The sequence below is a fragment of the Armigeres subalbatus genome, chromosome 2, assembly GCF_024139115.2.
Source record: "Armigeres subalbatus isolate Guangzhou_Male chromosome 2, GZ_Asu_2, whole genome shotgun sequence".
Lineage (NCBI taxonomy): Eukaryota > Metazoa > Arthropoda > Insecta > Diptera > Culicidae > Armigeres > Armigeres subalbatus.
In genome coordinates this window covers 395,550,597-395,577,816 of record NC_085140.1, presented here as the reverse complement: position 1 = coordinate 395,577,816, position 27,220 = coordinate 395,550,597, and the positions used below count along the sequence as shown (strand labels likewise).

The following is a 27,220-nucleotide window of genomic DNA, read 5'->3' as shown; positions in this document are numbered from 1 at the left end:
TCAGGTAATCAATATCAATGATCATTTCCCAAGCGCCACACAAAGTCCATTGCTGAATATTGAGTTTTGTTTCTGCGAGACCAACTACAGTATATGGTTACTGCTCCTGGTTTCCAGCTCATGATGACTAATAATAGCTGGTTTGTAATCAGAATGTGTTCAACCCAGCCGTGCGATCGAATAATCAAACAGAGTTCGGACACAGTGGCCGAGTAGATTAAAAATGTACTATGCTTATCCTATATTTATTTAAATTAGGTTACAGAAGATCCAAATGCTTAAGAAAATGATCCTAATATGATCAAGTTCAAGAGAGGTTCTGGTAACTTTTACTCAAATTCTGGAAAGAAAGATTGAAACATAACTGGTAATAAGGGAAAGTCTCCTTATACCGGATGCCATTGAACAAAACAAATAATGTTTGTCTTTCTCGTATACTAAGTATACGTAAAGGCTGTATGTTCGCTTCTAAAACAAACTATTTATAGAAGACCCGGAGACCCATAGTGTTATATACCAATCGACTCAGTTTGACGAATTGAGGTGATGTCTGTGTATGTGTGTGTGCGCAAAAAGTCTAACTCATTCTTTTGTACTTACCCTTAACCTTAACTTACCCATCGACGGGGAATCTTGTCCCATTGTTTCCTATTGAAAATTTTCCGGATTGAACGGGCTTAGAAGTTATGGCCAAAATACTATTTATTGTGAAAAAAGCGTGCAAAAAGTCTAGCTCACTTTTTGGCACTTAGACTGAACCGATTTGCTTGCAACAGGTTGCATTTGACGGAGATACCGTTCTATTGTTTCTTATTGAGAATTGGCCGGATCGAGGCATGGGCTTGGAAGTTAAAACAAGTTGCATTCGACGAGGAATCCTGTCCCATTTTTTACTATTGAAAATTGGTCAGATCGGACTATGGGCTTGGAAGTTATGGCCAAACTTTTTTTTATATAAAAAAGCGTGTAAAAAAGTCTAGCTTTTGGTACTTAACCTTAACCGATTTACTCGCAACAAGCTGCATTTGCCGGGGAATCATGAGTGCCTGGGTGCCTGTTTTGTCGTGTTTCTGCTCAGTAAGCAGATAGCTGGCGCGGTCTGATTTGTTGTTCTGTGCTGGCGAAATGCCCAGTAAGCAAATAGTTCACGCGGTCGAGTGAGTATATTAAATGGTGCGCGATCGGGCGTGTTTAAGGTAGGACGCACGGCAAATGCTGGGTATAGCGTACCATAGGTACTTCGCGTACCTGGAGGAATAAAATAGACCCCATCTCGCGGTCCTTAGCCTCTTACCCAGGAACTCCTATCCCTACCTCCTCGTGGTGCTGGCCGGGATACGAGCAACCTTAGGGAAGATCGGTTAACCAACCCCGGTGGAGTGTCTGTTGTCCATGTCAGGATCGGCTCACAACAGCGTCTGTTCTCCATGTTAGGGGCGGCTGATCATCGTCCGAGTGCCAGCGAGGGACTCTAAATGAAACTGTGCACCATGGTCCACCGGGAATAAGGAGGAATGGTCCTCCGAAAATTTAGGGGGTTTGGTGTCAGGCCCTGCAAGCCAGTCTTTAAAAAACATACGCAACGAACAATCAACAAGAGAGTACGGACCGGAACCATCAGCGAAGACCACTGCGACGAAAAGGGACTAGCGATTGGAAAGTCGGTTCGTGGAACTGCAAATCTCTCAACTTCATTGGGAGCACACGCATACTCGCCGATGTGCTCAAGGACACTGGGTTCGGCATCGTAGCGCTGCAGGCGGTTTGTTGGAAGGGATCAATGATGTGAACGTTTAGAGGTAATCATACCATCTACCAGAGCTGCGGCAACACACACGAGCTGGGAACAGCTTTCATAGTGATGGGTTCAGCATAATCAACGTCCATAGTCCATACTCCGGAAGCACTGACGATGATAAGGATGCATTTTACACGCAGCTGGAACGTGAGTACGACAGCTGCCCAAGCCACGACGTCAAAATCATCATAGGAGATTTGAACGCTCAGGTTGGCCAAAAGGAGGAGTTTAGATCGACTATTGGGAAGTTCAGCGCTCACTTGCTGACGAACGAAAACGGCCTACGACTAATTGATTTCGCCGCCTCCAAGAATATGGCCATTCGCAGCACCTACTTCCAACACAGCCTTCCGTATCGGTACACCTGGAGATCACCACTGCAGATAGAATCACAAATCGATCACGTTCTGATTAATGGACGGCACTTCTCCGACATTATCGACCTCAGAACAACATCGACTCTGACCACTATCTGGTGATGGTTAAACAGCGCCCAAAACTATCCGTCATCAACAATGTTCGGTACCGACGACCGCCGCGGTACGACCTAGAGCGACTGAAGCAACCTGATGTCGCCACTGCATACGCGCAGTATCACGAGGCATCGTTGCCGGAAGAGGGTGAGCTCGATGGGGAGTCCTCTTGAGGACTGCTGGAATACAGTCAAAACAGCCATTAACGACGCAGCGGAGAACAATGTGGGGTATATGGGACGAAGTCGATGGGACGATTGGTCCCGACGAAGAGTGCAGACAGATTCTGGAGGAGAAGGACACAGCGTGGGTAGTCGCGCTGCAGCAAGGTACCCGGCAGAACGTGGAACGTTATAAACGGAAGCGGAGACAGCAGAACCGCGGAGATGTAACAGCTGTGCCGTTCTCAAGAAACACGCAAGTTCTATAAGAAGCACAACGTATCCAGCAAAGACTTCGTGCCGCGAGCCGAAATGTGTAGGGATAAGGATGGGAGCATCTTGACGGACGAACGTGTGGTGATCGAAAGGTAGAAGCAGCTCTACGAGGAACATTTGAATGGCGCTGAGAGTACAGGCAGTGAAAGTCAAGGCAGCGGAGGAGATGACTACGTCAGTTCAGCGGACGATGGAAGCCAACCAGCCCCCACCTTGAGGGAAGTTAAGGATGCTATCCAACAGCTATAGGCCAATAAAGCAGCTGGTAAGGATGGTATCGGAGTTGAACTCATCAAGATGGGTCCGGAAAAGCTAGCCACTTGCCTGCACAAACTGATAGTCAGAATCTGGGAAACTAAACAATTACTGGAGGAGTGGAAGGAAGGGGTTATATGCCCCATCTACAAGAAAGGCGACAAGCTGGAGTGTGAGAGCTTTCGAGCAATCACCATCCTTAACGACGCCTACAAAGTGATATCTCAGATCATCTTCCGACGTCTTCCACCATTAGTGAATGAGTTCGTGGGATGTTATCAAGCCGGCTTGTTGACGGCCGCTCGACAACGGACCAGATCTTTACTGTACGGCAAATCATTCAAACGCACCATCTGTTTATTGATTTCAAAGCGGCGTACAGATGATATGGACATTATAGTTCATTCGAATCGTGCCGGAGACTAAGACAAGATGATGGACTTTCGTGCCTGTTGTTCAACATTGCGCTAGAAGGTGTCATACAGAGAGCCGTGTGTAACAGCTGGGGTACGATTTTTAACAGATCCAGTCAATTTATTTGTTTCGCGGATGATATGGACATTGTCAGCCGAACATTTTCAAAGGTGGCAGAGCTGAAGACCCGCCTGAAATGCGAAGCAACAACAGTTGGACTGCTGGTGAATGCGTCAAAAACAAAATACATACTTGTGGGCGGAACCGAGCGCGAGAGGGCCCGCCTGGAAAGCAGTGTTACCGTAGACGGGGATACCTTCGTAGTGATCGAGGAATTCGTCTACCTTGGTGGATCCTTACTGTTAGTCGTGAAATACGAAGGCGCATTATCTGTGAAAGTCGGGCCTACTATGGTCTCCAGAAGAAACTGGGGTCAAAAAAGATTCGCCACCGCACCAGATGTGTCATGTACATGACGCTGATAAGACCGATAGTCCTCTATGGACACGAAACATGGACAATGCTCGAGGACTTGCAAGCACTCGGAGTATTAGAGAGACGGGTGCTTAGGATCATCTTTGGCGGTGTGCAAGAAGACGGTGTGTGGCGGCGAAGAATGAACCACGAGCTCGCCCAGCTCTACGGCGAACCCAATATCCAGAAGGTGGCTATAGCTGGAAGGGTACGATGGGCAGGGCATGTTGCAAGAATGCCGGACAGCAATTCGGCAAAGATGGTGTTCGCTTCCGATCCGGCAGGTACGAGAGGGCGTGGAGCGCAGCCAGCGAGGTGGGCAGACCAGGTGCAAAACGACTTGGCGAACGTGGGGCGTATTCGAGGATGAAGAGACGCGGCCTCGAACCGTGTATTGTGGCGACAAATTGTTAATTCAGTGTTATCTTTTAAGATGTTAACTAAATGAACGAAATGAAAAGGTAGGACGCAGAATATTCGCGAAATCCGAGTTTGTGGTTCTGTTTTTAGCGTTCGATGAATAAGTGAGCGATATGATGCGAAACATTTACTAGATCCGGGTAACTTTGTTCTGCTTTGGATGGGTCGTAAGTAAATTAATAAATATATTTTTATAACTTGTCAGCATATACTATTGTTGACAAACGCTCTATATTGTCGAGTAGTGCTCCCTAGTTATTACTTATTCACCTTACCCACTAGCACAATTTTTTTTTTTCCGACACATCTATGAAGACTGAGTGTGGGTTCCCTGCATCTTCCATCTTCCTTCCCTTCCTTCTGTGATTGTAAGGACGTGGACAGGTATACAACTGCTACTGTTTAGGAAAAGGTACTGATACCATGTACCAATTCACGACAATATACAGTAGATTGCTCAAAGCTGAATTAAAGCTATCGTTTGGTCTGATGAAGAATTATCGAATCACCAAAACGCTTAACCGGTTACACCTTGATCGACTCGATATCAAGAAGCGGAAATATCCGAGAAGCTAACAATTTGGGCCCTCACTCTGCGGACCAAAGTTCGATACCCATACTCTCTGCTCCTATTTTTTTTGTTTTCCAATAAAAATAAGAACTGTAAAATTTCGGCACGCGTAAATTTAAAACAACCTATAACTTTATGTTGTTCAACACGAAGCAGATTGTTACATCTACTTGAACCGCAATTTACAGGTTTTGTTCGTACTGTGGTTTGTACGTACACAGTATAAAAATGTTACTGCATATATGGTGTAACACAAAGGCTCCAAGCGATTCGAATCATTTTTTCATCACATTTTAAAATTACATTAATTCCACCACTTGATTGTCCCTTTGACAGATTCGTATTTCTACCTCAACAGTAAGGCGCCTTCAGTGTCTCGTACTTAACTCGACTCAAGTACGACACTCTGAAGACGGCCTTACTGTTGAGGTCGAAATACGTATCTGTCAAAGGGACAATCAAGTGGTGGAATTAAATGGAATTGTACAAACATTGATAACGACACAGTGACAGTGGGATGATCCCCGAATTACGTACCTTATGCAATGTTAATTTCAACTCCTCCCCTCTTTGTCACACTTTTTGTATGAAGCATTTGAATATTTTGTATCATGCCACACTTCACGCAGTAAGGTAAAAGAGCGCTTATTGTGCACTGCTCAGACAGAACTGCACGAGTGAGTCAGGTTAGGATCATGCGAATTCTGGAAGGTTTTGTATGATCACATAATGGATCTAGCACTCTCGTACAAGTGTTTAATTTTGTATCGACTTTTGTTTAAAGGTATGCCACTGTCCGATGTGCTTAGAGATCGATCCAGTGGGTGTCAGTAAACATTGTTTTGATTCGCGCTAAGTCGCTTTTAAACCGCACGGGGCGCCTACCTATAATGAGTTGTGTGAAGTATAACAAGTCATACAAGCAAACTCAACCATCAGCATGTGGGTGCTATTTAGAGACGGAGTTTATCTTCAGTGTTTGGAAGAAATGGTCACTTTACATCATGGCGCTACGGGAAGCACACTCCATTCTGATGAATAGAACCTTGACCAAGTTTGTTCATTTTTTATTTTGGTGGATGGTTGTTGATGACTGTTGATGTCCGGTCTTAGTAATTTTGACTGACTGGAGGTTATTTAATTTTATTTATGATGTTTCACAGCCGAGGGAGTACTTCAAGGGAATTTTCGATAATCATAACTGAGCTCAGTCATCAGAACAATTGAACTCGAAGAAATGGTAAGAATCATTTGCTGATTCTGAACTGTGTTACTCACTTAGATCTTCTTCATGAACATTGGAATTCCCCGTCATGAGTGAGAGATATTATAGTGCCATTCAAAGTTCACAGAAAGAATGAATCATCAAGCAAATGATGCTGATCGATGGAAAGGGGCATTTTGTTATCAACTGTTATTACTCTACTCTAATAGATTATGTTAAGTATAAAATATCAGCAATTTTACTAATGATGGTGAAATGGTAATTTATTTTCACCATCTATGGTGCAACGGATGTTATGTCAAACTGTCTAATTTCGATTACGTTTTTGACAGCAGCAGTTGATGAACATTATTATTGGTATTTCATCAATGAAGAAAATGTATTATTATCATTATTAAGATTAAATTCGGTTACATATGAGTTGCAGCTACCAAATCGGACTGAATTGTGTTGCTATGGCACACAATTGGCTTCTTCAATCTAGCTTTCTGTGTAAGAAACAACAATGCATCAGGATCGTGTTATCGAACCAATCAATGGATTATTGAGTGTTGTCGCCCTAATCCTCCTGCTAGTACCGAGTAGTCACGCGACTTATTGGATCCGCTCCATCGTGATATGTGGTTGCAATCAGTTGTCACGATCGGCAGAATAGAATGAGCATCTAGATGCACTGCTACCATGAAGGGGCACCGGTTGCATCCGTTTCGTTTTACAGATATCTCTCACCTTTATCGACCTGCTGTAGTCTGGTTGTAACTGCTGATGATTATCATTATTGTAAGCAATCAATCAATTTATTGTCCTTCAGTTCGATTGTAGTCAAACTGAAAGGCAATAAATCAACTGCTGATTAATAGTTCTGTCTCATCGAACGATTGTTTGCAAACTTGCTACTTTCTGCAGAAAACTTGCCGGTGAACTTTCGTTTGATGTATGGGCTATGGGAACAAGTGTTATTGCACTGCTACCGCTGCTACTATTACCGATTTAGTGGTACACACAGTATCAAGGAAGACTTTCCCACGATAGTTTACCGATGATAAGAAGAGGTAATCTATAGAAATAGATACGATTTAATATAATCTGAATTCATCTTAGCAAAAAAAGAGAGGATCAACTTTTCTTGTTATTTAGCCCGGTGATCCCCCATTCGAAAGATGAAAATGATCCAAAACTTTGAATAAAGTATCAATAAAATCATACAATTGAAAATGTGTTGGACGCTGGATAGTTGTTGGCTAAACAACCGTTTTGTCATTGTCAAAGGAATTCATGGACAAATTTCATAAGCAATTCCTGGAGAAATCTAGTAATTCATTCTGCGGGTCGCGGGAGTTAGATTCGCAAAAGAAGAAATTCAGAAAGGGTTTCCGAGAATTTTGAATAGAATTCTCAAACGATTTTCTTAAAGAATTTTGTAAAAATCCCTTAAAAAACAAATTTCCGATTATTATTATTAGTTAGATTTTCAACCCAAGGATCTTTTCAGATAAATTTCCGAAATAAATTCTGAATTGGTTCTCGGTGGAGTCTCTTAAGCAATTTTCGAATGTTTAAACGAATTCCTGGAAAAGTTACTAAAATATTTTCCAGAGAAGTCTGAAGATATTTTCAAAAAAAAGTTATTGAAGGAAAATCCAATAAAATATCAGGAACAAGTTCGTTTTGGAATTCCAGAAATATTCAGGAAGTTCCCAAAAATATCCTGGAAAAATTATTGAAAAATTCTTATAAGAATTTCCGGTGAAATTAATCAAGAAGAAATAGCTAAAGGAACAAGAAGAAATAGCTAACGGCTGACAACAATGTTAGCCGTGAAATACGAAGGCGCATCATCTGTGGAAGTCAAGGCGCATCATCGAAGGCGCATCATCTGAAGCCTACTACGGGCTCCAGAAGAAACTGCGGTCAAAAAAGATTTGCCACCGCACCAAATGAGTCATGTACAAGACGCTAATAAGACCGGTTGTCCTCTACGGACATGAAACATGGATAATGCTCGAGGAGGACTTGCAAGCACTCGGTGTATTCGAGAGACGGGTGCTTAGGACCATCTTTGGCGGTGTGCAAGAAGACGGTTTGTGGCGGCGAAGAATGAACCACGAGCTCACCCAACTCTTCGGCGAACCCAGTATCCCAGAAGGTAGCTAAAGCCGGAAGGGTACGATGGGCAGGGCATGTTGCAAAAATGCCGGACAGCAACCCTGCAAATATGGTGTTCTCATCCGATCCGGCAGGTACGAGACGACGTGGAGCGCAGCGAGTGAGATAGGCAGATCAGGTGCAAAACGGCTTGGCGAACGTGGGGCGTATTCGAGGATGGAGAGATGCGGCCTCGAACCGTGTATTTTGGCGTCGAATTGTTGATTCAGAGTTTTCTGTTTAGATGTAGACTAAATAAATGAGCTAAAGGAATACCCAAAGAAATTCCTAGCGAAGCCATTTTTCAAGGAATTTTCGCAGAAGTTTCAAAAGTATTTCTGAAGGAATTCCGAAAGGAATTTTCGAAGGATTGTACGAAGGTATTTCCGAAAGAATTTCTCAAGGAACTTTTGAAGGACCTCTCAAAAATATTACGAAGTAATTCTTTTATGAATTTATAAGGGAATGCCTAATGGATTTACCAAAGGAATTTCTAAAATCATTTGCGAGAAAATTCTTAAAGAAATTTACAAAGCAATTCGTTGAGGAATTTTCTAAGATTTTCTAAAGGAATTTTCGTTGAAATTTACAGAACAATTCCTTTAAGTTTTTCGAGGTTTTCCTGAAGAAATGATCAAATGAACCCCTAAAAAATCCAAATGAACTCCTGAAGAAATCGTCGAAATAATTTTTAAATAAATTCCCGAAGAAATTCTTGAAGGAATTTTCAAAAAATAATCGTAAAAAATTTTTCAAGGAAATCTAAAGGTATCTCCGAATAAATTCCCTGAGTAAGTTCTTAAGGATCCCCTAATTCCGATGGAATTCTTAGAATTCCTTTGGAAGTTGGAGTTCTTTTGGAAATTACTTTGGGATATCCTTCACAAATACCATTAGAAATTCATAGTGGAATTTCGGGTGGAATTTCTAACAGAAATTCCGAAAGAATTACTGGACAAATTTTCGGAGGAATATATTGAAAGAAATTTCCGGATGAATCACTGAAGGAATTTTTGAAGGAATACATGAAAAAATGGTTGAAGAAATTTCTGAATGAATTTCCGAAGAGATTCCTGAAGGAATTTCCTAAAGAATATACCTATCTTAACTAATTTATTCACAAAGAAAAATGTTCGAAAGATTATATGAAATTTTCTGGTTGAATTTCTGAAATAATATCAGGATGAATATCTCAACAAACTTCTGGAGGATTTTCCGCTGAAGCTCTTAAAAAGAAATTCTCAAGGATTTCAAGGAATTGGAAGTTTCTAGACAAACATTTCAAATAGTTTTTGGATGCTCTTCCAATTAAGTACTAAGACGATAAAATTGAAATAAGTGATTAAGGTAATCTTAGATATATAAATCAGTATAATAAAGACTTGAAACAAAATGCAAATTTCGTCATATTTGAAACTGCCGGATATCGTTTTAACTTATTAACCGTAATTTGTCATAGGACGAGTTCATACTATCCCATTTAATTCCATCACTTGATTGTATCTTTAACAGATACTTATTTCAACCTCAACAGTAAGGCCATCTTCAGTGTCTCGTACTTGACTCGATACGACTAATTTTTTTATGATAAACCCTTCCGGTTTTTACTACCGATCATCTGATCTGACCTTTTCTTTGGGGTCACTTCTTCCTTTTCCACGCTTCACCACACCCTGCCTTTTCCCACTACTTCCTCAACCCCAATGGCGGTTGGATAGCCTGATCGCCTGCCACGCATTTGGCGGCTTGTTGAGGTACGTCGACGACTAGCGATGGCGTCACGCTGTGCCTTAGGGAAAGATCCGTTGAAACTTTCGGGATGTATTCGTCCGTTCCTTGGTCCGTTATCTACCTGCCAATATGGTAAAGGATTGTCCATCGGCGGTAACGATTGGAGTTGGAGTTGCTACTCCTTGATTGATCAGAACTGGTGTAAATTGAACTACAATCCAAGTGAATAAAGGTCGAGATTTTCCACTTATTATTGAAGTACATATTTCAGCACCCAACAAATCTAGATCAATATCGGCGCCGGCCAAGTCCTTACAGTCAGCTGGGAAAGGAGGGGAGTGTGTAGTTATTGTTGCTAATAGAGACCGAGAATACCTCTGCATTCCAACTATACCACCGAAAGTGTTATCACCGTGGACGTCCTCACGTCCTGTGGTTTCGACATCCACCCGCCTTGGCCGGCTCACCTTGTGTGCTTTCTCAGGGGCAGCTTTAGAACTAACGGAAGACAGAACAACCTCCTACTTTCCTGCCAACCAGCGGACAACATGCAAGGCCTAATCAACTGTGGGAATGCTCTATTTCTTTTTCCGAGTGCAAAAGTTATTAATTGTGTTATTCTAAGTTTATTCACATTTTTTTGGTTCTTATTCTTATTTTGCAGCTGCTCGTTGGGACCCTTTGGGGGCACCGATCACATACTAGGTTGGGGATGTCGTCCGCACATTTGTCATACAATCGGGGTTGCGACAATCAATAGACTCGAAGCCCGCCTGGCTTTGTATTCCACAAGGTCGACCTACATTGCTGTAGCTTTGGTGGTTGGTTTGGACCGCCGTGGACTGCCAGACTTGCTCTAGGGCACTGGTTTTTCCAGGCGAGACGTTCGTGATGAATGCCGCTCGTTTGTGGAACGGTTGAACGAATTCTGTGATCGGTAGGTTCGGGATTCAGTCCGGAGCGTCCCGTTGAGTTTTCGCGCGGATTTTACGTATTCACTCACTATCACAATAGTAATCCGGACCTTATACATCGAGCGCGTAACTTGCTCTGAAACAGGGAAGAATTTCCAACTTAATCTCGCACTCAACTGTTCACCAATTCTCACACTTCAACCGTTTAATAGTTGTAAGGAACTTTTTCGAAAACGACCTAATTGCTTCCAAACCCGGACTCGAATGAACGAATCCAATTTATTTCTAACCATTCCTCTTGGAAACTCCACTTTTCTCTCATTCTTTTTTTCATTATCCCTCTTCAACCTCCAGCATTTCTTCGTATCCAGTGTTGTAGCATCAATTATTTATTCCCGTTCGACAAACGTTTGCGTTTCGCAAGAGGTACAGTTTTTGTTTTTGTTTAACAAATTCAATTTTTTTAATACAATGCAAGAGATTTATATTTTTATATAAAATTTTGTATTGATTTTAAATAGAATAAGATACTGATTAAGTTTACAATAGAATAGTTTTTTTTTCTAATAATTCAATAGGTTTTTCACAATTTTTATTCACAACCAACTTTTTTGCCTTTCGTACAACGAAGTTTTTTTCATTTTAGAAATCATAGAACAATGATCGCCTGCCGCGCATTTAGAGAATAGTCGGTTTTCGATGATGTATTTGGTTAAATAAGTCACAGTTATTAATGTTTAGACATAAACATGGCCATCTAATGACATGATTTGTGTTTTACTCCTGAAATATACAAGTTCACAACAATTACCTCTTCATATTTGTTGCAGATAAAATGGAACGCAACATTGTCGTTATCCTCTGCAGATGAGTACACAGACTTATCGTTACATATTCTCTTTTGTTGCTTGTATTTTGTATTTTTCTGCGACAATTACATTCCTTGAAAGGGATATAGCGCACGCCACATTTTTTTTTATTAGGGGCAAGGCCGGGATTGAATCCACGACCTCCTGCTTGTAAGGCAGAAGCGGTATTCAATTCACTAAACAATCGAGCTCGACTTGAACGCGTCTAATCATACATTAATTCATTTACTCACCGACCGCACAAACCCGGATTTCGCGACTATTTTGGGTCTTAATCAGGGATTGAATCCTAAAGAGTAAGAGCAAGTCTCTCACTTATCATCTCTGTATACATATACGATATGCAGCATACCGCGAGAAACATTTATCGCAAGCTGTCATGATAGAGAACTGATTCGGGATGTTATACCCTTTGATAAATTTCTTTTAGAAAGCTAATAATGCGAGGAGCACTGGCTTTGATTATGCATTTCAACTTGTTCTACACAGCTGTGCAGTAAGGAAAGGAGCGAAAACATCATTTAGCCATTTTTCTGTGGGGGCTGTCTATCCGATTCTGTTTTTTCGCACTTGTATACAAGTTTGATAAATTTGCTATGGCTTGTTATGATTCAGAACAGTTTTTGCCTCTCTTTTATCGTTGTTCGTTATCTATTGAGACTATTGAGAGCGATTTCTGCAAACCCTGGTCCTAATACGAACGCGTTCAATCATGCACTCCGTAGGAGTGATTTAGTTTCCAACTAGCTAACTGGGAAAAACCTACACTAAGTCACAAGTATTACAAGTATTCGTATATGATGAGGCTAACACGATGACACGGATAGGTGGAAAACACGTTTTTAATTATGAATGAGAGTAACATAATACACTAATTCTGCGTTCTACATTCTGATGCAGCAATTGACAGGAGTTTAGTTTTCATCTATTCGATGATAAAGTACATTGGAAATTTGCAACAATTAAACGAAAATTAAGCGGCCCCCAATTCTGAAAAACCCTAAATTTCGCGACAATTATTTTTGGTCGCGAATTCAATGGGAACGGATTTTATGTTGAACAAAGCAATAGTGCAGTGTGATGAATACAATTTTTATTTAAAAACTCAAAGGTGCAGCCCAATTGGGTTGTACGCAAAGGTGACGTTGAACTACGTAGCTGTATGTAATGTACAGGTTTTCGACTATTCTGTGCGATTGGACTAAAGCAAGCGTTTATCCTATGCTCCTGAGATTGATTTGAAAAAGAAGATAAAAATAAAATTTTCAAATAATCGAGGATGAACAACACTCTCAATCGTTCACATATCCAAATTAAGGGAGTAAGAATCGTTCGAAAATTGTATCTCGATTCGAAGCTTTGGTAAATGCTACTTTTGAACTGTTTTTCCTACATAACACCAAAACACAATGCCAAACATCCGATTGAACTTCATTATTGACATTAAATTGGTATTAGTTAGGTTTACATTTTTATGTTTACATACAATGATAATCGATTTCAAAAATTGGAAAGCACAACCCTGGCTGATAGTGTACGACGCAAACTGGAACAGAGACTAAGCATCCGTCACTGAGTCAGTCTAAACCCCTGGTGGCTCATTACAGAAAAACCCATTGCGAAAGCTGGGCTGTCAACGGCGTTTGGTGGTCATCCTATGGAGGAATTCAGAGTAGACGCGACAAATAAGTTTGGCAGTTTATTGATAATAATTATTATTCCTTCACGTGAGTTGCGTCGGACCTAGCGTTTTCTCTGGCAGACACCTACGAATCAGCTAAAACGAGCCAAAGAAAGTTTAACAGAACGCAATAATTGCAGCAGCGAAGAAGTTTTCGAGCCCCTCTACTGGCATCAATAGACGTAAGCAAGAAGCTGCCGTCAAACGCCCCCAAGCTTTTGAGAGAAAACGCACGTTTAAGTTAGCAGAAACGAACTAAGTTGAAAGCAGGCAAAGTTCCAATTGGAATGTAGTGCTATGGAAGAAGAAGCCTGCGATGCACTTACGAGATTGACTGAATCACCGAAACCGAGTGCTAAGCTGTTAGCAAGTTTTTGATAGAAAATATTACCATACATTGATAATGTAACACACTAGAGTCGGTTTTACGCAGGGGATATGGGCCACGTAGATGAAAACAACGTAAAAAACCCTGTAAATATGTCTGGATGAATCGCGGAAGTCCAGCGATTCGAGTGAAAAGAAATCGCATAAAAAACATTTCCTGTAAAAATAACCGCGTAAAAACGATTTCAGTGTACATTGGGTATAAAGCGTTGACTCTTCCTTGATCAAATGCTCCAAGAAAATTGAAAATCCATCGAGAAACGGCTAAGCTATTAACGATCAAAATCTATCATATTTTCGTGACGTTTTTCAGTTTTTTGCAATCGCAAAGTGTAACTCAATATAGAAAAGACAGACGTAGTTCTACGTCAAAATCACTTTAATACAGTTGGCTGAAATCCCCAGAAATCCCATCCGTAGTCAATGAATAGCAAATAAAGGGAGGCTACCAACTTTGTGACCTGCTACAACATTCGCACGGACAGCACTTGAAAACCTCCACGACAGCCGATCGACCTTGGGGCCCCCTTTAGATTTCATGCTTTGGATGACTGCTTTTTGAAGAACACTGGCCGAGATTTGAAGAAGTTGTTCGAAATACTCGAACCAACATTTCCGCTGTCCAAGTCAATGAGTAATTGAGGTAATAGTTAGGAGGTCCACCCATGCTTATTGCCCATCTGCCTTGTCTGCAGCAGCGCCCGACACTCACTTGCAGAGATACATACCGTTGACCGCGACTCGAACTTTACTCCTCTGATTCTTCCCGTTCCTCTTCCGTCAGGTTACATCTGTATTCCATTTTTTTTTCGCTGAGTGCGCAGTTTACCTAAGCCGTATCGCCGGTTTCGATAACATATTTTTTCGCCGCCCATTGCTCTTCTACGCTGCCACTTTCCGGAACATCCTCTACCAGAGTTCCAAGTTCTTCAACGAACAATCTCTTCACAGCTGGATCTTCTAGTTGGTCTATGTTAATTCGTCACCCAAGCGTCTCCTCCCGCCGCTGAATCCGAGCAAAGCATTGTCAAATCACGCTAATTAGAAGATGATAACGATAAGAGGTAAAACGAGACTCGAACGGACTTTCACGGAATTTCAAGAGGAGCCAAATACTACTCGAGCAAACTAAAAGCGGTTCTAGAGAAGTAAGTCAAAAGCTGCTAGCTGCAGACGGGCATAGTGGGCACGGTTGGACTTTCCGGCCGACGATGGGAGGAAAGCAGCAACAACTGGCGATATTAGCCTCCTCTACCAGGGTTTCGACTTTTCGTTTCAATGAGACCAAAGCAAGCGTTTTTCGGGCCAAGCGAAAATCTTGTTTCGTTGTTTATGTTGAGGATCATCTTTCACCCATCAATCTTTTCTCTAGAATTAGCATTGGAAGATGAACGAAAATCTTGCCTATTAGATGAAAATCCTCTTTCGTTTTATTACTTTCACCTCTCACTCACTTTTCGCGAGAATTTTCGCAGTACAATTACAAAATTGTATGGCCGCGCCGGGATTCGAACCCAGAATAGTAACAATAATAGTTGTGGGGATGCGCTTACTTTAGCCACACCACCACGCTATCTATATGAAAGTGTTAAGTTATTTGTTCCACATAAGCTACTACCATTTGCATTGATGATGCCACGAAAAGACTCGAATATGAAAGAAAAAGAGCAAACCAACGTTTAGCGGCAATCGAAGTGAGCGAAAAATTGTTATCACTCTCCAGGCTGTTTTTCTTTCCCGAAAAGCGATTTCTCCCCGAAAACTTTCGTGAGGGAAAATCATGTGCTCCTGACATTGAATGAGCATTATGAACCCTGTCCTCTACAATATTTCACGATGACTGATTGGAGCAAGGACAAATCTGTGGATACCAGAAAATGACACGAAAAACTGTGGATACCAGAGAATGACACTCACTGATCGAAGTGATCAGCTGAACAGTTGTCTCGACCACTTAGAACAACATCTTCAACCTCTTGACGACTTATCCTAATTCGGATATAGGAAAAGTTTGACAATTCTCCAATGGCAGCAGGTGAGCAGGCTGGATTCCGCCCTGAACGATCATGTGAGGACCATTCTGTGACGCTTTGCATTGACCTGGAGCAGGTCAATGAATTTCAAGAGTCCTTCCATTTGATACTGATTTTGAATTACGAAAAACTGAGGGGCGTCCCGAGAAGCAAGGGAGGTGTCTGTAAAATATCCGTACAGATTTTGACAGTTTGCTTTTACAGAGCAAAAACAGACAATAATGGTCTGAATCGGTACCTCTATGGGCAGAGCAACTCAGCCGGCTGTAACAGATGCATATTCTAGGAATACTGGGATTCATTTCATTTACTAAAACTGTACATGTACTTTTAGTCTTTGTGAATGCTTTATCCGGTTTTCCAATCAAAAAGGAATTGCCTTCTTACTCACTGGATTTTATAATTAAATTTATCGTTCGCTATTATTCATCTTGGAAACAATAGGCAGTAAAACAAAGAATATATGTGTGTGTGTCTTTATTAAGGAGACTTTCAGCCCAAGGCTGGCTCGTCTCCGGACAGAATATATTAATTAATTGCATATTATTCGGCCACTCGACCGTACGAAAACCATTTTTTTGTTAAATATCTTGGCTGTGCATATGCACATGTTTCGAAATGGACAAATTGATATGAAATTTGTCCATTTCGAAACACATATGCACAGCCAACATATTGAACATAAGAATATATTACCGAGACATTTGAAATCATGTCACAATCGTCAACATTTTTTTTATCTGTTTGGAAGGCTCAACTGCCGTGAAGCGTTACGGAGCCGGAATCATGTTTTTGAATACAGTTTTTCATAATGCTTATACACTAATGTTAGTTCGCGGTTTGGTCGAGGTTAGGGAATACAATTATCAGGGATTGAATCCTAAAGAGAATGAACAAGTCATCTCTGTATACATATACGATATGTAGCATACCGCGAGAGACTTTTTCCCCCAGCTGTCATGATAGAGAACCGATTCGGGAGGCTATACCCCATGATAAATTTCTTTTAGAAAGCTCCAAATGCGGGGAGCACTGGCTCTGATGATGCACTTCAACTTGTTCTACAAAGCTGTGCAGTAACCAACACGAAATGAGCAAAAACAAAGCGAGAATCACCATTTTTCTGTGGGAGCTGCCTATCCGATTTTGTTTTTTCGCACTTGTATACAAGTTTGATAAATTTGTTATCATGGCTTGTTATGATTCGGAACAGTTTTTGCCTCTCTTTTATCGTTGTTCGCTAGGGTAGTGAGCTAATTCCCGTCGTAGTAGGTAGTGCTTGGTTTTCAAATCTAATTTATACGCCAGCCCAACTGCTTACTCTAACTAAGTTGTATGTAACACGTATTTTAGAGTTCCTAGTTTTCATTGTGTACTATTAGCGCATTGAACAAATCATAGTTTATTGAGAATCGGCAATCATAAATACCCTTCAAATTTTTCAAATTTGTCTTATGAAAATCTGTTTACGTCCATGAGAATTTTCATTCGTCCAGTTTAAAATTCGATGGATTGCTGTCAAATAAATCTGTTGGTATTGGTGTGCGATTTCTACAAGTACACCAAATTAGTTTTTTATGCGGTATCATACCGTGTTAAATAAAAATAACATAAATTCAATTAATATTGGCCTGTTCTGAATATGATATGTGTACATTGTGAAACATTGAATAGAATATGTGTACGGAGGATGTTCGCGGCTATCCAAGAAATACCTGAAGTGGAGGTCTTCAGATCTACACGCGTAACCAATGATCTACAGGCCTGTTTTGTAAATGTAATGTTTCCATTGTAGTATATATAACAGAATCTGCGTATGGAAGACGTTCGCGGTTATCCAAGAAATACCGGAAGTGAAGGCCTTCAGATCTACACGCGTAACCAATGATCTACAGGCCTGTTTTGTAAATGAAATATATCCATTGTGGTACATATGATAGAATCTGCGTATGGAAGATCTTTACGGTTATCCAAAAAAATCCCTGAAGTAAAGCCCTTCAGGTCTACACGCGTAACCAATGATCTACAGGCCTATTTTGTTGATGTAATATACCCATTGCGGTGCGTATAACAGAATCTGCGTATCGAAGACGTTCGCGGTTATCCAAGAAATACCTGAAGTGGAGGTCTTCAGATCTACACGCGTATCCAATGATCTACAGGCCTGTTTTGTAAATGTAATATACCCATTGTGGTACATATGATAGAATCTGCGTATGGAAGATCTTCACGGTTATCCAAAAAATCCCTGAAGTAAAGCCCTTCAGGTCTACACGCGTAACCAATGATCTACAGGCCTATTTTGTTGATGTAATATACCCATTGCGGTGCGTATAACAGAATCTGCGTATCGAAGACGTTCGCGGTTATCCAAGAAATACCTGAAGTGGAGGTCTTCAGATCTACACGCGTATCCAATGATCTACAGGCCTGTTTTGTAAATGTAATATACCCATTGTGGTACATATGACAGAATCTGCGTATGGAAGATCTTCACGGTTATCCAAGAAATCCCTGAAGTGAAGGCCTTCAGGTCTACACGCGTAACCAATGATCTACAGGCCTGTTTTGTAAATGTAATGTACCCATTGTGGTACATATGATAGAATCTGCGTATGGAAGATCTTCACGGTTATCCAAGAAATCCCTGAAGTAAAGCCCTTCAGGTCTACACGCGTAACCAATGATCTACAGGCCTATTTTGTTGATGTAATATACCCATTGCAGTACATATAACAGAATCTGCGTATCGAAGACGTTCGCGGTTATCCAAGAAATACCTGAAGTGGAGGTCTTCAGATCTACACGCGTATCCAATGATCTACAGGCCTGTTTTGTAAATGTAATATACCCATTGTGGTACATATGATAGAATCTGCGTATGGAAGATCTTTACGGTTATCCAAAAAATCCCTGAAGTAAAGCCCTTCAGGTCTACACGCGTAACCAATGATCTACAGGCCTATTTTGTTGATGTAATATACCCATTGCGGTGCGTATAACAGAATCTGCGTATCGAAGACGTTCGCGGTTATCCAAGAAATACCTGAAGTGGAGGTCTTCAGATCTACACGCGTATCCAATGATCTACAGGCCTGTTTTGTAAATGAAATATATCCGTTGTGGTACATATGATAGAATCTGCGTATGAAAGATCTTCACGGTTATCCAAAAAATCCCTGAAGTAAAGCCCTTCAGGTCTACATGCGTAACCAATGATCTACAGGCCTATTTTGTTGATGTAATATACCCATTGCGGTGCGTATAACAGAATCTGCGTATCGAAGACGTTCGCGGTTATCCAAGAAATACCTGAACTGGAGGTCTTCAGATCTACACGCGTATCCAATGATCTGCAGGCCTGTTTTGTAAATGTAATATACCCATTGTGGTACATATGACAGAATCTGCGTATGGAAGATCTTCACGGTTATCCAAGAAATCCCTGAAGTGAAGGCCTTCAGGTCTACACGCGTAACCAATGATCTACAGGCCTGTTTTGTAAATGTAATGTACCCATTGTATTACATATAACAGAATCTGCGTATCGAAGACGTTCGCGGTTATCCAAGAAATACCTGAAGTGGAGGTCTTCAGATCTACACGCGTAACCAATGATCTAAAGGCCTGTTTTGTTAATGTAATATACCCATTGTGGTACATATGATAGAATCTGCGTATGGAAGATCTTCACGGTTATCCAAGAAATACCTGAAGTAAAGCCCTTCAGGTCTACACGCGTAATCAATGATCTACAGGCCTGTTTTGTGAATGTAATGTACCCATTGTAGTACATATAACAGAATCTGCGTATGGAAGATCTTCACGGTTATCCAAGAAATCCCTGAAGTGAAGGCCTTCAGGTCTACACGCGTAACCAATGATCTACAGGCCTGTTTTGTTAATGTAATGTACCCATTGTAGTACATATAACAGAATCTGCGTATGGAAGATCTTCACGGTTATCCAAGAAATCCCTGAAGTGAAGGCCTTCAGGTCTACACGCGTAACCAATGATCTACAGGCCTGTTTTGTTAATGTAATGTACTCATTGTGGTACATATAACAGAATCTGCGTATCGAAGACGTTCGCGGTTATCCAAGAAATACCTGAAGTGGAGGCCTTCAGGTCTACACGCGTAACCAATGATCTACAGGCCTGTTTTGTAAATGTAATGTACCCATTGTAGTACATATAACAGAATCTGCGTATCGAAAACGTTCGCGGATATTCAAGAAATACCGGAAGTGAAGGCCTTTAGATCTACACTCGTAACCAATGATCTACAGACCTGTTTTGTAAATGCAATATATCCATTGTGGTACATATGATAGAATCCGCGTATGGAAAATCTTCACGGTTATCAAAAAAAAAAAACCTGAAGTGGAGGCCTTCAGATCTACACGCGTAACCAAAGATCTACAGGCCTGTTTTGTAAATGCAATATACCCATTGTGGTACATATGATAAAATATGCGTATGGAAGATCTTCACGGTTATCCACAAAATCCCTGAAGTGAAGGCCTTCAGGTCTTCACGCGTAACCAATGATCTACAAACTTGTTTTTAAATGTTATGTACCAATTGTAGTACATATAACAGAATCTGCGTATGGAAGACGTTCGCGGTTATCCAAGAAATACCAGAAGTGGAGGCCTTCAGATCTACATGCATAACCAATGATCTACAAGATGGTTTTGTAAATGTAAGGTCCCTTTAATATCGACTCATGGAGGTTTCACAGTAACAGAATCTGCGTATGAAAGCCGTTCGCGGATATCCAAGAAATACCTGAAGTGGATCATTTCAGATCGACACGTGTAACCAACGATCTAAAAGCCTGTTTTGAATATATAATGTACTCATTATTTTTGCCTTTCTCGTACAACAAAGTTGTACTGAAAGGCTATCATTTCACTCCAAGAACGAACTTTTTATAGAAGGCCCGGAGACCCATAGTGTTATATACCAATCAACTCAGCTCAACGAACTGTATGCATGTGTGTATGTGTGTGTATATGTGTACACAAAAGCTAAGAAAAACATTAGACAACTTTTCTTGTAGTAATCCTTAGCCGATTTTCTCGCAACAAGTTTTATTCGATAGAAGGCAAAGCCTAGTTGATCGCGTTTGAAAGTTATTACGAAAATGGTACATTGAACCGAGTCATATAAGCGACATATAAGGTTGGTGTCTTGACTAAATGCGATAAAGGCAGTTTCACTATTCGTGAACGCATTCTGTTCTTTGTACTACAGAGAGCATGTACCATATTTGAAATCGGAAAATTGATCTTCAGTTATGCGTGTAGATCGAAAGGCCTTACTCCAGGGATTTCTTGGATGACCAAGAACATATGCAGTGAACGCATTCTGTTCTTTGTACTACAGAGAGCATGTACTATATTTGAAACCGGAAAATTGATCTTCAGTTACGCGTGTAGATCAGAAGGCCTTACTTCAGGGATTTCTTGGATGACCAAGAACATATGCAGTGAACGCATTCTGTTCTTTGTACTACAGAGAGCATGTACCATATTTGAAACCCGAAAATTGATCTTTAGTTACGCGTGTAGATCAAAAGGCCTTACTCAAGGGATTTCTTGGATGACCAAGAATATATGCTAAGAACACATTCTATTCTTTGTACTACAGAGAGCATGTACCATATTTGAAACCGGAAAATTGATCTTTAGTTACGCGTGTAGATCGAAAGGCCTTACTCAAGGGATTTCTTGGATGACCAAGAACATATGCAGTGAACGCATTCTGTTTTTTGTACTACAGAGAGCATGTACCATATTTGAAACCTGAAAATTGATCTTTAGTTACGCGTGTAGATCGAAAGGCCTTACTCAAGGGATTTCTTGGATGACCAAGAACATGTGCTCAGAACACATTCTGTTCTTTGTACTACAGAGAGCATGTACCATATTTGAAACCGGAAAACTGATCTTCAGTTACGCGTGTAGATCGGAAGGCCTTACTCCAGGGATTTCTTGGATGACCAAGAACATATGCAGTGAACGCATTCTGTTCTTTGTACTACAGAGAGCATGTACCATATTTGAAACCCGAAAATTGATCTTTAGTTACGCGTGTAGATCAAAAGGCCTTACTCCAGGGATTTCTTGGATGACCAAGAACATATGCAGTGAACGCATTCTGTTCTTTGTACTACAGAGAGCATTTACCATATTTGAAACCCGAAAATTGATCTTTAGTTACGCGTGTAGATCAAAAGGCCTTACTCAAGGGATTTTTTGGATGACCAAGAACATATGCTCAGAACACATTCTGTTCTTTGTACTACAGAGAGCATGTACCATATTTGAAACCGGAAAACTGATCTTCAGTTACGCGTGTAGATCGGAAGGCCTTACTCCAGAGATTTCTTGGATGACCAAGAACATATGCTGTGAACGCATTCTGTTCTTTTTACTACAGAGAGCATGTACCATATTTGAAACCCGAAAATTGATCTTTAGTTACGCTTGTAGATCGAAAGGCCTTACTCAAGGGATTTCTTGGATGACCAAGAACATATGCTAAGAACACATTCTATTCTTTGTACCACAGAGAGCATGTACCACATTTGAAACCGGAAAATTGATCTTTAGTTACGCGTGTAGATCGAAAGGCCTTACTCAAGGGATTTCTTGGATGACCAAGAACATATGCTAAGAACACGTTCTGTTCTTTGTACTACAGAGAGCATGTACCATATTTGAAACCGGAAAATTGATCTTTAGTTACGCGTGTAGATCGAAAGGCCTTACTCAAGGGATTTCTTGGATGACCAAGAACATATGCTCAGAACACATTCTGTTCTTTGTACTACAGAGAGCATGTACCATATTTGAAACCGGAAAATTGATCTTCAGTTACACGTGTAGATCAAAAGGCCTTACTCCAGGGATTTCTTGGATGACCAAGAACATATGCAGTGAACGCATTCTGTTCTTTGTACTACAGAGAGCATGTACCATATTTGAAACCGGAAAATTGATCTTCAGTTACGCGGGTGGATCAGAGTGTAGTACTCGAGGGATGTCTTGGATGACCAAGAACATATGCAGTGAACGCATTCTGTTCTTTGTACTACAGAGAGCATGTACCATATTTGAAACCCGAAAATTGATCTTTAGTTACGCGTGTAGATCAAAAGGCCTTACTCAAGGGATTTCTTGGATGACCAAGAACATATGCTAAGAACACATTCTATTCTTTGTACTACAGAGAGCATGAACCATATTTGAAACCGGAAAATTGATCTTTAGTTACGCGTGTAGATCGAAAGGCCTTACTCAAGGGATTTCTTGGATGACCAAGAACATATGCTCAGAACACATTCTGTTCTTTGTACTACAGAGAGCATGTACCATATTTGAAACCGGAAAATTGATCTTTAGTTACGCGTGTAGATCGAAAGGCCTTACTCAAGGGATTTCTTGGATGACCAAGAACATATGCTCAGAACACATTCTGTTCTTTGTACTACAGAGAGCATGTACCATATTTGAAACCGGAAAATTGATCTTCAGTTACACGTGTAGATCAAAAGGCCTTACTCCAGGGATTTCTTGGATGACCAAGAACATATGCAGTGAACGCATTCTGTTCTTTGTACTACAGAGAGCATGTACCATATTTGAAACCGGAAAATTGATCTTCAGTTACGCGTGTAGATCGGAAGGCCTTACTCCAGGGATTTCTTGGATGACCAAGAACATATGCAGTGAACGCATTCTGTTCTTTGTACTACAGAGAGCATGTACCATATTTGAAACCCGAAAATTGATCTTTAGTTACGCGTGTAGATCAAAAGGCCTTACTCAAGGGATTTCTTGGATGACCAAGAACATATGCTAAGAACACATTCTGTTCTTTGTACTACAGAGAGCATGTACCATATTTGAAATCGGAAAATTGATCATCTACGCATCCTTTCTCTGTACCACAAGGAGCATGTACCATACTTAAAACAGGACTGCAAATCTTTGTTCCTGAGCTCAAGCCATTTCTTGGATAACTGGAAGACTTATCTGTGACTTCATGCAGAATAACTATCATTTCGGTCAATTTTGAAAGTCAAATTTGAAAGTTTATTTCGGTTCCAGTTAACAAAAATTCCTAGTGCAATCGCATTTCGACCGCATAAAATGGTTTTGATTGTGCTGCCATTCAGTTAAATGCCTCAGTCTGTCAAACAACTAACACACATGCTTAACATGTACGTGGGTAGTGCTGCCAACAAATTTCTATTATGAAATTATTTCTCCTGTTTCAAACTTTTGGAATAGTGGAAAATTTTAGTATGAATGACGATTGTGTATGGAAAATATTTATTTGGAAGACTTTACTTTTATTACGCTAACGGAAAATTATTGAAAAACCTACTTTTATTGACTGCATGATGTATTATCAGATGTGTAACATAAGATTATTTCAGTTCAAACCGCCAGTTTGGCAACGCGTTTTTCGACTATAAACAAGGCGACGAAGAAAATAAATTTCAAACGCTCTAAAGTTTGAAAAAAACAGATCATTTGAACGCCTTCCGGTAGTTATTTTTCAATTATTTTTCACTTGAGCAATAAACATTGCTTTTATTTAGTGCGCAGTGAGAAATTTATGTGAAAAAGTGCGGTGAAAATCAGTAAATTACGTTGATTTTGGTGACGGTGTTGCGCGTCTTCTACAGCGGTGAACGAACTGGATTTTCCTTCGTCGCACGGATAACGTAGGAAATTGTGCAAAAGTCAGAGCCGCAAAGTTAAATTTAACTGTATTTCAAGTAAGTAACACCGGAATGTAATTTGAATGAATGCAGATCGTAGTGTACACTTTTTTCTATCTCGCCAGATGATTAGTTTATTATGTTAGTTTACGATTCGCGAGTATTTAGTGATTTAGAATTTGATATGACGAATGCTAGCGCCATGGACGAATTAGCGCATAACCCTATCTTTTGAGAGCGTTTTCTGCAAACCCTGACAATTATACAATAGGAAAGGAAGGGAATTTAGGGTGCTTAACTAATTGCAATGCTGATGCTCACACAGTTGAAATCCTTGGCGATGTTTCACTTCTGTAACGAGACAAAAAAAATTTGGGAGACAGCAACGAGAGGAAGACATACGAATGGGGTTTAACGGTACACAACAAAAGGAGACATTCTTAAGGGATTACGACAGCTAAAGGGACGGGAGAACGATGATTACAGTCTAACATCAGCAACTTTCAAAAATTGGTGGACAAGGGACATGTATTTGAGATCAAAACCCGCCAACACTTCCCTAATAGGCTTAGGCTGCCATTCTCGGACCCGAAGATGTTCAGTTAGTGCAGATCTGGGGCCACGATCCTCGCAATCGTCAAAAATGTCTGAAAAGTATCTGTATAGAAACGTGTGGCCATCGTGATTTTTTTCCGACACGGTCGAAGGCGTATAACAGCCTACCACCATAGAGCAATCGAACGTCCTCGACCCAGATGACGATACTGCTCTACCAACGTAACAGCGCTCTAACATGTAGACTAAACAGAATGACCTGATCGTACGCTCCACTCATCACCGTCAACAAGAACAAATTCAACAACTCCAACTCCACGGTAGCCGAGATCCGATATCAGCAGCAACTCCACAGTGTGAATGGACGTAGGCCGGACCCTAACAGAGAAATAAACGAAGTCGATAGGAATCAGACTTGGGCCCAAGTCAAGGATGGAGATCTTTTACGTTGGCCCTATGTACCCCTAAAGGTGCTCAGAACACAAGAGTGAGTGTGTGAGAATTGGATCCCACCTAATGAATATGGCCCAGTAAAAAACTACCATAGATTGCCATAACTTATGAAATCATGAAGTTTGATGTGTTGCATGATACTATTTCCGTAATGTGACTCCGTAACAGGTTCCAGTGGAACGTCCGGAATACAGGCCATTTTTTGGACTGATCAAATTTCTGTTCAAATTTGACATAGTTTATGCGTCGTTTTCATTCAAAATATCTAAAATAATCATCTCCGAAGTATGCATTCTGGAAAATAGCCAAAAGCTACAATAACTCCGGAACTAATCCTGGAACTCTATAAAGTCCCTGAAACTGAAATAAATTCCGCTTATTTTGGTGAAAGTCGCGACAAAAAATGTCGAGAGACAAAAAAGTTACAGCGGAAAAGATGTTTTATTTTCGGTTTCAAAAGGGGGGTTGGTAACGGAAGGGTTATGAATGATTTATTATCATAGTTTTCCTTACAGCATACAGTGCAATCGTACTTGTTTAATTTACATGTTTATTTATCAGTAATTCTTTATATCTTTGCTATCATCCTCAGACGCTCCCACAGCCAACGTGTTGACGATTAAAAAGGTAGATTTATGCATCGAGGAAAATGGGAAGTTGCATCACACGAAACGGTACGAGCTGATGAGTCGGGACGGAGAAAACGGTCCACTTCCGCAATTGGTGGTCCGGAGAGGGCAAGCTTTTCGTCTGCGGTTGTACTGCGATCGACCGTTCGATCGCAGCCGCGATGCGATGAGTTTAATATTGACGGTTGACGGTGAACAACGGCCGACTCACGGTCATGGATCGCTGGTGGGAATTGCTCTTCAGCAGTATCGCCACATGATCGAGGATCCTTTGGAATGGGGAGCAGCTATCGACTTCATCAGTGGAGATTTACTGGAGATTCTGGTGAAACCAGCTGCCACGGCTGCCGTTACCAAGTGGAAGCTGGATTTTGACACGAAACTGTTGAGTGAAGGATTTGGAAAAAGCTACTCACTGCCACAGCCGTTCTACTTGCTTTTTAATCCGTGGTGCAAGGATGATCAAGTTTATTTGGACGGTAAATATAGATACCAACAGCTTTGAAGTTATATTTGGATCATAAAAATTGTTTCGTAAGAAGGTTTATTTTCGATATTTGTAATTTTTTGATACTTTCAGAGAAACCTCTACGTGATGAATGTGTGATGAATGATACGACCCTGATCTGGAGAGGATCATACAACCGGCTACGACCTTCCGTGTGGAAGTTCGGTCAATTTGAGAAGCACATCCTCGACTGTTCACTGCTGTTGATTGAAAAGGTTGGAAAAGTGACTGCTTCGCATCGAGGTGACCCGATACGAGTTTGTCGTGCCATCTCAGCAGCAGTAAACTCACCGGACGACGATGGAGCCTTGCTCGGCAATTGGGGTAACGATTTTTCGGGGGGAACTGCCCCAACCAAGTGGGTTGGATCAGTGGAAATTATGCAACAGTTCTACAAAAAGCAGAAACCTGTCAAGTATGGTCAGTGTTGGGTGTTTTCTGGAGTCGTTTCTACTAGTAAGATAGTTTATCAGTTTGAACAAACTATTTCGATGCTTACATTGTTTC

At 40.9% G+C, this 27,220-nt stretch overlaps 1 protein-coding gene across 4 annotated transcripts in view; it reads left to right on the top strand.

The window, feature by feature from the left end:
- The window catches only part of LOC134213220 (annulin-like), an 89,136-nt gene that overhangs the window by 60,169 nt on the left and 1,747 nt on the right, over nt 1-27,220 (top strand). For all 4 annotated transcript variants that reach the window (XM_062691972.1, XM_062691973.1, XM_062691971.1 and 1 more), the window contains 2 exons: nt 26,169-26,684; nt 26,786-27,169. In XM_062691972.1, the coding sequence (XP_062547956.1) occupies nt 26,169-26,684; nt 26,786-27,169 (900 nt within the window). The remainder of the gene's footprint in view (nt 1-26,168; nt 26,685-26,785; nt 27,170-27,220) is intronic.